Consider the following 17,333-nt stretch of genomic DNA (forward strand, 5'->3'; position numbering starts at 1 on the left):
CAGCCCATGCCACATGCCACCCCCCCATAGTAGCTTAATTGGACCTTGATGCATCTTGCTCGGCAGATGTAATTGCAGCCTAGGTGAATGCAATTGCTTATTTGATGCCTTAAATGGCAGCTATGGTTTTTTTGTCACCATTGGGTAGTAATTTAACCATACAGCTTGGGCACCCGGGATTTAGGCAACTTACTCCTCGAATTGTAAGCCCTACGTGGTGACTACGATTTCTTATTTAATTCATCCTACATACCAGTGGACTATTACTTCGAGAAAATTGGCTAATGTGGACATTATTTTTCTCGCATAGCCTCTGATTTTGATTGTCCTTTAGTTGGTTTGCGTAACTTATTCCTGTATCGGCAAAGATTGCTCAGTTTATCCGCATCCGTAAGTACAATCTCATCATTACAAGTAATCTACTCTAAGACAACAATGGCCAGAAGAATGCCATAATTAAAAACCTATAGGAGAAACACTAGTTAATGACATATATCTAAATTTTGTCAGAAATGAATACCAAAATCCACATATGATTCCACACTGATGGCATAAAACATGTTGACTACTCGTATATTGACAGTATACTACCAGTCACCAAAAGTCTTGTAGCTGTCGTCCTAAGCCTCAAATCAATCATTAGTTGACTCCACATAATATTTGACAAAAAGAATCACTCAGTACCCTATAACTAAAAGAAACGACTGAAATCTTTCGCACCCAAAGAAAACGCAAATATTCAGACTCAAAATAATGTTGCATTTCCTGCTATTGATAACACAAAACCCTAGCTGGATGACTTTTGATCAAAATAAATTTGAATCTGAGAATCAAAGAAATAAATGTTATTACTAACACAATTTTCTCAATGCAAAGCAAATTAACACAAATTTCCATAGTGGCTTCAACAAATTGGTGGCCTTCATCATAAAGAAGGCACCAAGAAGTAGTAGAATTCACCACATAGATGTACTTTTCTATAAGCCGGGCTTTTCTTTGCTTGCGACCTGGCAGTTGCGAATAATGAGTAACTTGTACACGTTAATATTCTCTGCTATTCTCTGCTTCCTTGTCATTGACTATACCCTTGGTAATTTCGAAAAAAATACTAGCCATGCCAAACAGCTTTAGTCAATCTTCACCGATGAGTAAATTTTTCGGACGAACCAGAAGCATGCATAGAAGCCGATAGTACCCGTCAATACAAAGAAAGCATATGAAATGATCGTCATGTAGCCGAAGTACAAAAAGGCAGAAACAAGTTTAGTAATCTCCAGTTTTGTGAAGAAGTAAAATATTGCATATAGAAACAGGTAGAGAGCTGAAGAGCCTGAAGTCAGATATGCTCTCCACCACCAGTGATAATCTTCACTGCACAGCTGGAAGTAGCAGAGAACAATGGTAATCTCTGCGCAGGTGACAAGCAGGATAACAAAGACTATGAACAAGAACCCGAAGATGTAGTAGAACTGATTCAGCCATATGGAAGTCAGGATGAAAAACAGCTCAATGAAAACAGCACCAAACGGTAATATGCCACCAATGAGTACGGAGAAAACGGGCTGCATGTACCAAGCCTGTTCAGGAATTTGCCTGGGAATTTTGTTTGTTTTCACTGGATCTTCAATTGCAGGTTTCTTGTAGCCAAAGTAGCTGCCAATAAAAACCAAGGGCACGGAAATTCCAAACCACAAAAAGACCAAAGCAAACATTGTCCCAAAAGGTACAGCACCAGAAGATTTCTCACCCCAGATCAATGCATTCAATACAAAGAAAATGCAGAAAACGATTCCAGGAAACATGAAAGCAGTCTTTAGTGTGTTTTTCTTCCATTCTGCACCCTTGAACATCTTATATAGCCGGGCAGAGGAGTAGCCAGCGAACAAACCCATGAACACCCACAATAGAACCATAGCTGTCATCAACCCACCACGGTTGGAAGGAGAAAGGAAACCAAGCATAGCAAATATCATTGTAACAAGTGTCATTCCAAAAAACTGAACACCAGTTCCCACATACACACAAAGCAAGCTCGAATGCGTAGGGGGCCTGAACACATCTCCATGGACCAATTTCCATCCTGTTTCTTCTTGTGTCTCCAACTGGTTGTATTTTGAGATATCCCTATACAAAGTTCTCATCATGATCATTGCCACCATGCCAGAGAGGAAGAGAACAATCATCAGTGAATTAATAATGGAGAACCAGTGTATCTGATCATCTGTCATCAGAAGGTATGTATCCCATCGGGATGCCCATTTCACGGGACTTTCCTGCAAGATACCACCATATTAGTTTGACTGCAAATATAACAGCACAGATCCATCTTAAATACAAATCTAACATGAGCGGTCTTAAATACAAATATAACATGAGCCGAGAGAGATCCAATTTCTTCACGTGCAAAATTTTTTATGAGCCAACATTATTTAAATGTTCTGTATGTTTTTAAATTTTTATTTTGGCGGTACAAGAGCAAAATTTCAACTTTGATGATGGGTGGACAGCGTTACACATCATACTGGACTGTAGAATGAGCCTCTCAGTTCAACAAGCATCTCCCTACTATAGAACAAAAACAAAAATATCAATTAACCGTTACAAAACATCTGGGCAATACCTCGAAGATAACATCATACGTGAAGATGACCTCTTTACCCTCCTCCACTTCCTGGGGAGTATCAACACCTGAAACATAACGCTTTGTATTTGCATTGCAAGTTGTTAACCGTGGTTTCTCAGGATCCCAAGGTTGTTCATATTCATGCTTCACACTGCATTTAAAAAATCCAAAAATTATAGGCCATCTGTAATTTTCCTCTGTAGCAACAAAAAAGAATTTAAAAATGGGAGTGTTGATGTACAATATATACGCTCCAAAGCAAGTCAATACATTTTTAGAACGTCTTGACATAAAAATAGTCACCAGACACAAAACCACCAACATGAAAATGAATTCTACCACCAACCACAAACCTCATATTGAAGCCACATAAAATGGTTCTGCCAACCACTCTAATTACAGAAGGTGCTAAGCACATATGAGCGATATAAATGCTTTCAAAGTAAACAGAGTAGAAAGTTGACACAAACCTGTATGGCATGACTTCAAAACCAACAATGCGTGCAGTATCAGTCTCAGTGTCCCTATGAAACTTTACAGTAAAAGCTAGATGGTTGTGGATAAAGTATCTCTCTTCTACGCTCTGCATCAATCAACAAAAATACTAAATAAACAATTCCAATGCTTACTCAATTCTCAGAACAATGCTCAACCGTCCTAGCTCTGATATCAAATACTTACCCCTGCATAACTAGCTTTGAACCCAACCCGGAAACCATGTTCATAGGAAGTAGCTTGGTTTCCGTCTGCCCTTTTCCGGGGTATAACCAGCGGAAGATTATCCAGTATCCTGATTCAGTAGAACGCTAAAAACAGGTGAGTCTGCAAATTGACAATATTCTTTTGTAACCTTGATTGTGCAAAACAAATTGCTCCAACTAAATGAAAGGGCTAAGGAGGGCAAACCAAAAGGCTAAGTCACTTGCAGATGCCAAGTAAAATGGGTAAAAATAGAAAGTCCTGCGTTATTTTGCAGTCAATCCAAACTTACATGTTGACGTGATATTCATCATCTATTTTATCTTTGAACTTCTTCGCAGACTTTGAGTCGAGTTTCTTAGTGCAAACATAGTTGCACAGCTTGTTTTCTCTCATTTGAAACTGAGATACATGAAGACATCACAATTTTGAATCCTAGAAAAATATGACAAGGAGACCTGGTGCCAAATTGAAAAAATAAGAAGAACAAATCTCAGTCGATAAAAATACTCACAACATATGGAGAGTTCTCAATACGGTCACCACGAAGAACTTCCCCTAGATTTTCAGCACTGTTTACAATTTCGTTTGGCTTGCAGTAGTCCAGATAATAGAAATCATAAGGCAGTTGTGTCTTGGTGGAGGTCAACTTGTTCACTTTCACTTGCAGCTCATCACCCTAAACACAACAGGTAGACTCCGAATCAACAAGATGATACAATTGAATCAATTCATTGAAAAGGAACTGTTAAAACAGGATCCAATACTCAAGTACCAAAGATATCATGGAACGTCAATTTAATGAATTAAAGTGCTATTGGAAATTGTTCCGGTTTCTACTATTGCTAGATCCAATACTTAAGTACCAAAGATATCATGGAACGTCAACTTAATGAATTAAAGTGCTATATGAAATTGTTCCAGTTTCTATGATTGCTAAACATGTAAAGAAGTTAGCAGAGCAGCCTAGGCTATGGTGAAAATGAACATTACTCCACACCGGTGTCAGAATGCTCTTTCCGGGATATGAAAATAACCAATAATTGTTTTCATGTGGAAGCAAACAAAGTCTAGATCTTCTACGGAAATATAGATTAGTACTAAACACACTGTTATTGGGGTTCATGGGTACCCATGCAGCTGCAGAAATTTTGGAAATTGGGTTTGCCCATCTATGAGTGTGACATTCTATTATGGTAAACAAAAATGACCAAAGTTCACTGTCCATTCTCAAAGGAAGTCCAGAAAGAAGTCCTGAAGCTTGTAAAAAATGATGGAAGATGGGAAGGAGACTACTCTAGAATGTTTCAAACACCAGTGTGAAAATACAAGGGGGAAAGAACATAGGGCACTCCCATGAGCAGTGGCTTGGACATAGTGGCTTAGGCATTATGGCTAGCTAAAAATGACACGACTTTCAAAGGTAAAGAAATCATTCCCATTCAGGTTTGCTATCAAATAAAATATGCTTATAATGGCATCTGGACTCCATTCAAGGCAGCGATCAATAGAACAATCAAAGAGCATGATATAGCCCACCTAAACCCCTGGGATTATTTGATGGATCTATTCGAAATGAAGCGAGTTGTGCATGTGGCATCTTATTTCTTGTCTAGAAGTCATTTCTTTGTCTTCAAAGCAGCTTTGGGGCAAGAAACCAATAACAAATCTGAACTGACTGCTGTAAGGCTCTTGCTGAAATTGGCAGCTAAGCTAACAGGATTATAATGTACTTATAGGTGTTGGTCCCCAGGGTGAGTCCCCGGGTGTAGAGATCACTGGGGGTGTACATCATAGATCACTTGGCAGATCTACTTGGCAATGCATGTTATGTAAAATTATGAGATCCTGATTCCTACCTGTGTAGGACATTAGGGGATTGTTAACCGATCAGCCATCTGCAAGACAGTCAGGAGTTTTTCACAATAGGCTCTGGAGTTGCAATTTTTCACCATTTGTCAGGTGAGCCATTTCCTCCCCCCCCCCCTTTTCTCAGGGAGGCAATTCTGTTTCTCTGTGTTCCTCAGCCATCTGCAAGACAGGAGTTTTTCACAATAGGCTCTGGAGTTGCAGTTTTTCATCATTTGTCAGGTGAGCCATTTCCTCACCTCCCCCCCCACCCTTTCTCAGGGAGGCAATTCTGTTTCTCTGCGTTCCTCAGCCTGGTGCGCATGTGGAATCTTATTTCTTGTCTAAAAATCATTTCTTTGTCTTCAAAGCAGCTTTGGGTCAAGAAACCAATAACAAATCTGAACTGACTGCTGTAAGGCTCTTGCTGAAATTGGCAGCTAAGCTAACAGGACTGTAATGTACTTATAGGTGTTGGTCCCCAGGGTGAGTCCCCAGGTGTAGACATCAATGGGGGTGTACACCGTAGATTACTTGGCAGATCTACTTGACAACGCATGTTATGTAAAATTATGAGATCCTGATTCCTACCTGTGTAGGACATTAGGGGATTGTTAACCGATCAGCCATCTACAAGACAGTTAGGAGTTTTTCACAATAGGCTCTGGAGTTGCAAATTTTCACCATTTGTCAGGTAAGCCATTTCCTAACCACCCCTTTTCTCGGGGAGACAATTCCGTTTCTCTACGTTCCTCAGCCTGGTGCACCTAGTAGTTATAGTGGTAATAGATGTAGCTAATGGTTATAGTGGTAACAGATATAGCTAGTGGTAATAGTGGTAACAGATGTATCTATTGGTAACATATGTATCTATTGGTTACAGTGGTAATAGATGTAGCAGTTATGGTGGTAGGTTATAGTGGTAATAGTGGTAACAGATGTAGCTAGTGGCTATAGTGGTAATAGATGTAGCAGTTATGGTGGTAGGTTATAGTGGTAGGTGTAGCAGTTATGGTGTAACGGAGGGAATCAACCCCAATGTGTCATGTCGAGTACTTACTCACGCAGGAGTGTGTGTGTGTCACACAAGTAGTCACGCGAATACGAGACCGACCACATCCAGTTGCCACACCAAAATCTCATGCAGGCACTAGACGGACATCGTCCGACATCATCCGTCCTGTCCCGTCTAGTTAAATAAGGTACTTACTGGTGTTTGGACCACACCAGAAAGATAAATAGAAAAATAGAAAATGGGCTAATGGAAAAATCCAACTGGAAAACATGCTGTTGATTCTATTCAGTGAAAAGATTAATGAAAAAATATCATACTAGAAAATATATCGTTTAACCATATCTTTAAAAGAACTGAATGACAAGGCAGCTAAATTGCCTAAAGAAGCATTGCTTCTGCAGGAAGGCACGCTAGTTATAACTGAAACAAACGACAGTGGGACTCGCCATGAAGAAAACGCTTATGTTTTTGAAGAAAATGCTAATGTTAGCACTGTTCTGAAGATGACGTCTTGCAGTTTTGAATTTAAAGAAGGTTCTTAAGCCAGAGAGTACTCTTTTAATCGGCTATCTTTTGCATTTAAAAGAGAAGAGAGAGCTAGTCCTCGGGAGAGTCCTAATGACATTAAATATATATTTTGATTTCACCTACAAATATCAAAAGCACTGATCCTTTTCTTGGAAAAAGGAAGTATTAAATTTGCAAAAGAGGAAGAAGAATCTAGATTGGCATGAGCGGAAAGACATATATCATTAAAGAACCCATGTCATGCTATAGTTTATGCGGATTTTGATAAAATTCAGTCAACCCATTTCTTCATGACTGAAATCCAGAAATCTGATGCCAATATAATGGAGTGCATATATGTGTCACCTGTAAAACTAAGTTGTCGTGAAGAAATATGGGCTAAGAGTAGTTGATTTATAGAGTTTACTTACAGGACTGTTAACTAGAGCTTTTGGTCATTTGTTGACTATAAAAACAGTCAAGATTGTCACAGTTGACGGCCATAGGTGAAAATATTTAATATATAGCCTTGCCAATATCTCGCTATTACAAACACTAATAAAGCTTAAGTTATTTGAATTTAAAAAAAAAAATACAAATATACGGCCAAAAGTTAATTACGTTAACTTATTTGTCAAATGGGTTGTCGGTTAAGTGGCAAAACAAGTGAGCTCCCTTCACAGGGACACACCTGAGTTCAGTCCTCCTAAAAGAACATACTACCATATTAATGCAGCCAATTGTGTGATCGCTGACTTTTAACTAATCACGGCAATGGCAACTTACCTCTTCAGAATAGGTTAACGACGGGCCATTTACCAGCTATAAAATAAATCTAACAGACTAACTAGTTAATGATGATTCTCACATTTGCCTCAGGAATACATAGCTGCTAACCAATAATCACAACAAAATTCCTTTCCAGGCAACTGATCAAATGAACCTACTACGATTTTCCTAGCGGTTCGATGCAGGATAACACCTCGTGAAATGACACTAATATTCTTTGCCATAGACCTCAAAAGCCTTCAAATTGGATGAAACCAAAAAGTGTGCAGTATAGTCAACTACTAGATCTGCACTCTCACGCAGTGAAAAAACCTTAAAATATAAGATGCTTGCAACTAACGAGACGAGATGGCCCAATCTAACTTACACGTGGACACATAAACTGAAAACAGATCCCTATTAGGTAATCAACCCCGTTTCATTATTGTGAGGAACAATTAAGGATTGTGCTGTAATAAGATGTAGCTCGGATCCATCAGGGTATGGTCTATTCCTGAGTAGGAGCGCTTGCTGTGGAGATGACCCCGGTTCCAATTCGAGCGAGAGGTAAAAGTTGACTGTGTTTGTTGTGAAGATGGCCCAGGTTTATATCCCATAAATACAGTAAAAATTGCATCCGAGATCAGGTGCGAGTCTCAGCCGGGCACGCCGTAAAAAATGCATCCGAGATCCGGTAAAAGTTCCAGGGACATCGATGGCCCACGTTTGGGGGAAAGTAAGTAGCTATATCGAAAGAAAAAGCCCAAATGTTCCAGTTTTATAAAAAATTCTACCAACGCAAAAAAAAAACCTAACTTGGACGAGGCATCTGAGCACGGCTATTAAAAAGTTCACATAAAATTGTCATCATAAAAAACTTGAAAATCTAGATCTATAACATTCCAGACCCTAAATTTAACCACTTCACAGCAAACCCCTGTAAAATCACAATAAATATCATGCGACCAAATCAAGATCGGAACGATTGCCTGCAATTTACAATGGCTGGGGAACCTCGATACCTCTAGCCATAAGAATGATTTGGAAATATAAACGCAGAATCAAATGCTCAGACATACCTTGGAGAAGTCCTGAGGGGCGACCCCTGGAAGATAAAATGAATTTGCTGGGGAAGCCATCAGAAGGCAAAGAAGCAGCAAGGGCCACACAAGGGCTTGCAGGAACCCCATGGACGCCATTACTGCTCGCAGATGGATATCTGCCTCTGGCTCTAATATGCTTCGGTATGCAGAACCAAGGGTTTTCGCTGTAAAATGAGAAGCCATACACTACAGGGAAATTATATTGCAATGACAATTTAAACTTGGTTGATATTCCCTTTCACGTCCGGCACCTGTAGCCCTTTACTTGTGACTCCCAACTTGTAGCGTGATAGGTGTATTTCACCATTTTCAAAAATATATTTATGTATATTATATTACGGGTAGGATAAACGCTTCGCAATTAACTTATTATTTTATAAATTTAGGTTAAATTTGTCGAATTTTCAAATATGGTTAGAATTTTATTTTTTTCTAAATATAGATTAAATTTGTGAATTTTATTATCATTCAAGTTTTGTGGGTTGGAATTTTAGTTTTTGGTAATAGAGTTTTAAGATTAAATGGAATTTTAGTTTTATAGGATTTTAAAGGGAGTGAAGATTACTTAAAAAAAAATAAAAAATAAAAAGAAATTTAAATTTCATATACCATTGAATTATATTTATAAGAAGGGAGTTATTGCAAACTCTTATTAATATAAGTGAATTAACAACATCAAATCAAAATTGAAATTGATAGAAATTTAGACTTTATTTATCACTAAATTATAGTGATTATAAGGGAGATTATTGCAAACTTTTATCGATGGAAGTGAGTTAAGAAATACACAAATTCGATTTTTCTAAGGATTCCTTATTGAGCCCAACCTCCATTCCATCCAAGGCATCGCATGCCAAGCGGAAACTCTTATACATCTAAGGCATCATAAAGCAAATTTCCAAAACCTTAGTAAAAAGAGTATGAAAATTATTTGTAAACCTCACAAGGCATCAAAGATATGTCTAACTGTCACCTTTCATAAGGTGTGTACCAAAATTTGGATTGTATTAAATGATCATGTGACATTTGCATACCTAAGTGGATCAAAGTCTACCCCTGTGTCCTTCGAATTTTTACTAATTGCCTTTGCGAAGATTATGTTAAATGATCTTGTGACTCATGCAACATAAGTGGATCAAATCCATATCAATTGGGTCTAGCTCAAGTGGTTGTAGCTTGGTGTTGTCATTCCCGTCTAGGTTTTATTCTTGTAAGTGACAAGTTGAGCTCAAATTGAGCATATTGTTGTAACATTTTTTATACCTATTGTTGACCTAGCTTTGTGCCTTAAAGAACCTACAGTTTGTCTTGGATAAAAAATAAAAAATAAAAAGATGGATGAAATCCCACCCCCACATCTTTCAATTTTCAATAAGTAGAAAATCTCACCATGGTCCTTCAAAATTATGTCAATTGGGTTTATCTTGGGTGGGGGGAGAAATGTTATCCTTTCCACTTGGGTTCAAATCTTATTCTTGGCATGCTTTGCTCTTCATGAGATAATTGTTGTTTGAGGTTGTGAGGCGTGAGAGGAGGATGCACATAGAGCCATGTGACTGCATTGTAAATCTAATTATTGAAATATGAGTAAGCAAACCATTCAATGTTAGGGAATTTTCGTTCAAGTTTCCCTAAGTGATATCACCATGTCCATTATGTGATTGATATCATATGCTGTGAAAGTATCGTATATGTGCTCGATGTCACCATACCTATTATGTGATTGGTATCATGTGTAGTGAGAATCTCGTATATGTGCTTGATATATATCCCTTCTTCATTCTCAATTGTTGTAGTGCTTTTAATGGAAACTACTCTATGAGAGTGGTTGCCTATTAATTTTTAATGGTGTAAGAGTTTGTTTATGGGGTGTGCTTGTCAAACTATCTCATGGTTTCACTCTCCATTTGTCTGAGATGAATGCTAACAACTCTATTTTATCCATTATTAGATTTTAAGACATGGGAGATCCCATGGATGCCATTACATGAATGTTGCTTTCTTTTAAGGGGTTTCTAATTTTGTTCTTTCGAGTTTATTAACTATCAAGGTCATTTGCCAATGGGATTGAATTTCTTCTTTCACCACTCATTGCTTGTGGTTGTTTATTGAGCTCATACACAACAAAGAGATCACCCTTGAGGCCATACATCGCTTGTGCTCTGCTAAGATAGTGATATGTTGCCAATTTTCAACCCAAGAGGCTATGCACAATTAGTATGAGTTAATTGGATGAGCTAGTCATTGGGTTATCCATCCCCCTTCTCTCTTGCATATACGTTGAGATTTTTTGTACTATAGACAACATACGAAAATCTAATTAAATAGTACATGTATAAACCTTGTTTATCCTTCCTCCTATGATTATATACTCTTATTAGACGAGACAACAAATCAACAAACAAATGCCTATGTTTGTCCTTATTTTGTTTTATTGTCCTAAAGTCTTGGAGTTGTCAATTGATATTAGATGTAAACTGTTTTCTAGATTGCATTCACTTTAGATAAATTCAAGCATGAATGTATGGTCACTCTCTCGTTATCATGAATTCTAAGTGGGAGAGTGATTAAAGTGGAAAAAAAAAAGAATAAAAAATAAATGGACGAGTAGAAGGTTATCTCTGGATGGAATGATAAATGGATTTACTATTTCTTAAGTTATTTAGGAAATTTGTTGAATTTTTTTATCCAGGTGGATATTGGTGGCCACCTGCCTATTCCACCTAGACCTCCAGTCAGTTTCATCAGTTTCCTTGTTTATAGCAACATTTACTATTTTTATCAATTTTTCAGGTCGTGAACATCCAGAGCAATTTTGACCCCCAAAACGACGTTTTTTTGAGGTCTACAGCTAGCCCATGGTTGTAGTGCCAAATTCTGTAATACTCGGAGAGATATTTCCGACGAGGTATCATACATGCCAAACGAAGATAATATGACCAAGTTACGACCCTGAGAAGTTGGTTGCCCAACTAACCCCAATGGGGCCCACAAACTCTTAGTGTTCCATCTCTTGGGGTTATGGTTTTGATTGTTTAGGTCTTTCCCTTGTTGTTCAATAATAAAAAGGCCCTTGAGCCTCACTGTAACACTGTTTAGAGGCATGTAGCCGCCACATCTCTTCTTAGAGATAAGCTACTATTGCCCAAGCCAATTTATTTCAATTTCTGTATGTAAGCATATTGCAGTTCTTTGATATTAATGAAATGAAGTTTTATTTCTATTGTGTCTCTATGTTTATGTGTATATTTGTATTTTGTAGCGTTCCTGCATAAGTCCGGATCAATTTTGGATAGGCATATTAATCTATACCACTAAGTTGAGTTTTATTTCAAGCATGGTTTACATAATCATTTCATATATGCAATTTATTTAGCTACCAACTCGTGTGTGTGTGTGTGTGTGAATTGGTGTTTAATTTGAAGGGAGTTAAGAATAGATATAGGACAATATGGAATAAGATATGTCATTTCCTTGCATTGGCATTATCTGTTAAATTATATTTATTGAAGAAAGCTTGATTCATGGCATTATAGTTATTTGGCGAAATATAAGCACATCGATGAGTATTTCATTGTATTAGTTTATTAAGTTGAGTTCATGGTCGTCCAAACATCACAACAAGCTAGTAGCATTGTTCATTTTGTCTAAAAACGAGTATAAAGAACATGCATTGTTATCTTGACAAAAACAAGTTGATTTATTGCTAGCAATAGAAGCAAAATCACATGAACTTGTTGATGGTTAATATTGGCCAATGGCATCCAAGCAATAACCAAGCCTAGAACCCAAGTCTACATAAAGCCTTCATGCCCATACAACGATCCAAGAAGCTTAGCCTTGATCAATTTGATAGATTCAATTCAATTAGATATCAATGTGGGAAGGAGTTGTATTGAAGATAGAGTTCTTAGTGATAGAGTATTTGCACGCTTAGTTTTTATTGGTTTAATTACTATTGTGTTATTAGTTGGTTGATTTGTGTTGGTCACACTAGAGAGTAGACCATACCTCTAATACTGAAGAATAGTTGCACTCAAAATTAAACCGAGAACTAAGGCCTTGTTGCCATTCGAAGCATAAAGATATATGCATAAGTTAACAAAAAAAACAACAACAACAACTCTACAAAGTATTCATGTTGGTGAAGCAAATGGGCTATAAGCATGTTATAAGTTCCTCATTCATGGATCTATATGCAAGAGGGAAAGGTACTTTCGCATGTGAAATATAAATGTCTACTAAATATCTTATTCTTATGATAAAAATATGACTCAAGCCAAACTTATCTTAAAAAAACAATTATAAACTCAACAACAATTGAAAACCTATTATCAATGTGGTAATTCTACAATGTATCTTATTACTTTTCTTATTTTATTTTTCTTTTAAAAAATTACCTCCATATTGTTCTTTCCTTTTATCTTCTCAAACCATATTGCTCTTTCCTCTTATCTTCTTTTAACCTTCTATCTTCTATTATTTCTCTCACCTTTTTTTTAATTTAACAAAAACTATAATTTATAATTAACGCTCACCTTTTTTTATTAAATTAACAAAATCTATAATTTATAATTAATGCTCCAAGAGTGAGATGTTCTTTAGGGTTTAATGCCATTCAATAATAAGGCTTGAACCATTACAACAATATATACTCAATATAATTATTATTTTTAATTTTTTTCACCATGGCGAATATGTAATTGTAAGTGTAATCTTGGCAAGGTCCAAGATCAAACCTAGTGGTTGTCACTATAACGCCAAGAATATACCCAACAACTCGTAAGCCAAATATAACAGAAATTTATGACTTAACATGAACCGATATACTCAATATAATAATAATATAATTTTAAGGTAATGGCCAAACCTTGGTGTATAAAACCCCCTTGTTTGTGGGACAAGGGACCCACCTCTATGGATGCTCTAAAGTCTATGAACTTGTACATACTCTAACGCCCTAATAATAATAAAATAATAATATAATTTTAAGGTAATGGCCAAACCATGGTGTATAAAACCCCCTTGTTTGTGGGACAAGGGACCCAATTCTATGGATACTCTAAAGCCTATGAACTTGTACATGCTCTAACTCCCTTTGGATTTAAACATGTGAATTCCGAGGAAACACATGTTGTTAACCTTGAATCTATCTAGAGGATAACAACCATTCCTCCTAACCATTTAAAATAAATCCAAACAACTTAATGATAATTAATTAATTCGAATTATTTTAAATTATTAATTTTATGTATTTTTCATTTTATCAATTAATCTAATTTGATATATATTGTAGATAGACTTTTGGAGTTGAATTCCCTAAATAAGTTGAATACTTTAAGGTAGAGGCTTATTCTCAAAGACAACTGAAACATTTTGAATAATGATATAAGAGAATTGGGAAAAATATATAAATATAGGACAAAATTTAGAACGGTCAAAATTAATAATAACAATAATAATAAATTGATCAAAATTGAAGAAGCAAAAATAAATAATAAAAATCAAATTAATAAAATAAGGAAAAAATTGGTTAAAATTAATCATTAGTATCTTTTAAAAAATAAAAATAAAGTCTTTTAAAAAATAAAAAGAAAGTCAAGTGGAGAAAAAAATAAAAAGAAAGTAAAGTGGAGAAAAAGTAAATAATAAAAATTAAATTAATAAATTAAATGAAATGAAATGAAATTATTATTATTATTAATTACTAATAAATATAATTTATGTTTAACTATTTATTTTACCTTTTATTAATTTGATTTAGTTTTTTTACATGATAATACATTATGTTTTGTTATTTTATTTTTACTAGCACAATCATATTAATAAATGTAGTTGATATACATTATAGGTCTCAACTCTACAAAGTATTCATGTTGGTGAAGCAAATGGTCTATAAGCATGTTATAAGTTCCTCATTCATAGATCTATGTGCGAAAGGGCGAGGTACTTTCACATATGAAATATAAATGTGTACTAAATATCTTGTTCTTATGATAAAACTATCACTCAAGCCATACTCATCTCAAAAATAAATAGTTATAAACTCAACAACAATTGAAACCCTATTATCAATGTGGTAATTCTACAATGTATCTTATTACTTTTCTTATTTTATTTTTCTTTTGAAAAATTGCCTCTGTATCGCGCTTTCCTTTTATCTTCTCAAACCATATTGCTCTTTCCTTTTATCTTCTTTTAACCTTCTATCTTCTATTATTTCTCTCACTTTTTTTTTTAACTTAACAAAAACTATAATTTATAATTAACCCTCACTTTTTTTTTATTAAATTAACAAAATCTATAATTTATAATTAACCCTCCAAGTCTGAGATGTTCTTTAGGGTTCAATGCCATTCAATAATAAGGCTTGAACCATTACAACAATATATATACTCAATATAATTATTATTTTTAAATTTTTTTCACCATGGTGAATCTGTAATTTAAACATAATCTGGGTAAGGCTCAAGATCAAATCTAGTGGTTGTCACTATAACACAAAAAATATACCCAACAACTCATAAGCCAAATATAAGAGAAATTTATGACTTAGCACTAACCGATATACTCAATATAATAATAATAATAATATAATTTTAAGGTAATGGCCAAACCATGGTGTATAAAACCCCCTTGTTTGTGGGACAATGGACCCACCTCTATGGATACTCTAAAGTCTATGAACTTGTACATACTCTAACTCCCTTTGGATTTAAACATGTGAATTTTGAGGAAACACATATTGTTAACCTTGAATCTATCTAGAGGATAACAACCATTCCTCCTAACCATCTAAAATAAATCCAAACAACTTAATAATAATTAATTAATTCGAATTATTTTAAATTATTAATTTTATGTATTTTCATTTTATCAATTAATTTAATTTGATATATATTGTAGATAGACTTTTGGAGTTGAACTCCCTAAATAGGTTAAATATTTAAGGTAGAGGCTCATTCTCAAAGACAAATAAAACATTTTGAATAATGATATAAGAGAATTGAGAAAATATATAAATATAGGACAAAATTAGAATGATCAAATTTAATAATAATAATAATAATAAATTGATCAAAATTGAAAAGAGCAAAAATAAATAATAAAAAATCAAATTATTAAATAAGAAAAAAATTGGTTAAAATTAATCCTGAGTGTCTTTTAAAAAATAAAAAGAAAGTCAAATGGAGAAAAAAAAAAAGTGAAATGAAGAAAAACTAAATAATAAAAATTAATTTAATAAATTAATTTAAATGAAATTAATTTATTATTATTATTAATTATTAATAAATATAATTTATTTTTCGGGGAGGAGGGGTAAGGCAGAGTGGCAGACGAAGGGGAAGTAGACAGGCGGGAGTCGGGACGGAGCCGAGCAGCACGAGAGGCAGAGGAGCGAGCGGATACCGAGGAGCAAGGGGTGGCCGTCGTGGGCAGCGGGGGAGACAGAGTAAAGCGACAAGCCGGTCACTTGACAGGAAAATCCAGCAAGCAGAGAGGGCGTATAACCAGAACACGAATCCCAGGATTAGGAAAATTATTCAGAATATGGAGGAGGACGCCATTCAAGCTCAGTCGGATTCTGAGATGGAGGACTGGGAGTTCCTCATCCACGACCCTGGTAACACTAGGGGCAGGATGTCTTTATTTAAACAGTCCCTACATATATACTGGGTAATGAAAAGATTGTTGGCCAAAGCTCTGGAGCAGGCTGCAACAGAGATGGCGGAGCTTGCGCAGGGGGTTCCCAATCTGAGGAGGGAGCTCCGAATTATCCAGATTTCCTTGGAGATGCAGGAGAAGAAGCTGGATGAGATCCAGCAACTGATAAAGGAAGGAAATCAGAATGCAAGCAAGGAGACAACCCAGCGTCCAGAGGCAGAAGCTGAGTAATTTCAGACATGTTTCCTATTTTTTGATGAAAATCCATAGTATAGAGAATTATAGTGAGTCCCAAGTTTTAAATGTTGAATTCTGTTATATGCAAGTAATTAGGACTAGAAATCTGAAAGACTGTTTAGTATATTTAGCTTGGACAACCAGACTCTGGATCTTTTATTTTTGGGCGGCTATTAAGAACTTCAGGTGGCTTAAACACTCGGTTTCCCCAAGAAGGGCGAGTGGAAAGCAACCTATTTTGATATGTATTATGATTTGAAGTAATAGAAAAAAGAGAGCAACACCTTAGCCTACAAAATATATATATATATATATATATATATTTTTAACTATTTATTTTACCTTTTATTAATTTGATTTAGTTTTTTTACATGATAATACATTATATTTTGTTATTTTATTTTTACTAGCACAATTATATTAATAAATGTGGTTGATATACATTATAGGTCTTAACTCTACAAAGTATTTCATGTTGGTGAAGTAAATGGGCTATAAGCATGTTATAAGTCCCTCATTGGTGGATCTATATGCTAGAGGGCGAGGTAATTTCACATGTGAAATATAAATCTCTATTAAATATCTTATTCTTATGATAAAACTATGACTCAAGCCAAACTTATCTAAAAAATAGTTATAAACTCAACAACAATTGAAAACCTATTATCAATGTGGTAATTCTACAATGTATCTTATTATTTTTCTTATTTTATTTTTCTTTTAAAAATTACCTCCATATTGCTCTTTCCTTTTATCTTTCTCAAACCATATTACTCTTTCCTTTTATCTTCTTTTAACCTTCTATCTTCTGTTATTTCTCTCACCTTTTTTTTTTTTTTTTAATTTAACAAAAACTATAATTTATAAT

The 17,333-nt window shown here is 35.2% G+C and overlaps 1 protein-coding gene across 1 annotated transcript; it reads right to left on the reverse strand.

The window, feature by feature from the left end:
- Positions 1 to 824: 824 nt before the first annotated feature.
- LOC149186261 (transmembrane 9 superfamily member 7-like) lies at positions 825 to 8,756 on the reverse strand. Its single transcript, XM_089410945.1, has 7 exons — positions 8,540 to 8,756; positions 3,837 to 4,001; positions 3,615 to 3,724; positions 3,305 to 3,413; positions 3,094 to 3,206; positions 2,621 to 2,774; positions 825 to 2,273 (listed from the first exon to the last, which is right to left on the reverse strand). Exons 1-7 carry the CDS (start codon positions 8,744 to 8,746, stop codon positions 1,128 to 1,130), a joined length of 2,004 nt encoding a protein of 667 aa, XP_089267071.1. The 5' UTR covers positions 8,747 to 8,756; the 3' UTR covers positions 825 to 1,127.
- Positions 8,757 to 17,333: the final 8,577 nt, after the last annotated feature.

This window comes from Pinus tabuliformis, chromosome 3_1, assembly GCF_031772625.1.
Source record: "Pinus tabuliformis cultivar Carrire ecotype Pingquan chromosome 3_1, CPIR1, whole genome shotgun sequence".
NCBI lineage: Eukaryota > Viridiplantae > Streptophyta > Pinopsida > Pinales > Pinaceae > Pinus > Pinus tabuliformis.

What these genes read in the sequence shown, in the direction of transcription:
- LOC149186261 (XM_089410945.1), bottom strand. Translation starts at nt 8,746, where the DNA reads ATGGCTTCTCATTTTACAGCGAAAACCCTTGGTTCTGCATACCGAAGC. An exon ending in CCCCTCAGGACTTCTCCAAG is followed by an intron (nt 4,002 to 8,539) that starts GTATGTCTGAGC and finishes TGTTGTGTTTAG; the next exon opens with GGTGATGAGCTGCAAGTGAA. An exon ending in TTGAGAACTCTCCATATGTT is followed by an intron (nt 3,725 to 3,836) that starts GTGAGTATTTTT and finishes CATGTATCTCAG; the next exon opens with TTTCAAATGAGAGAAAACAA.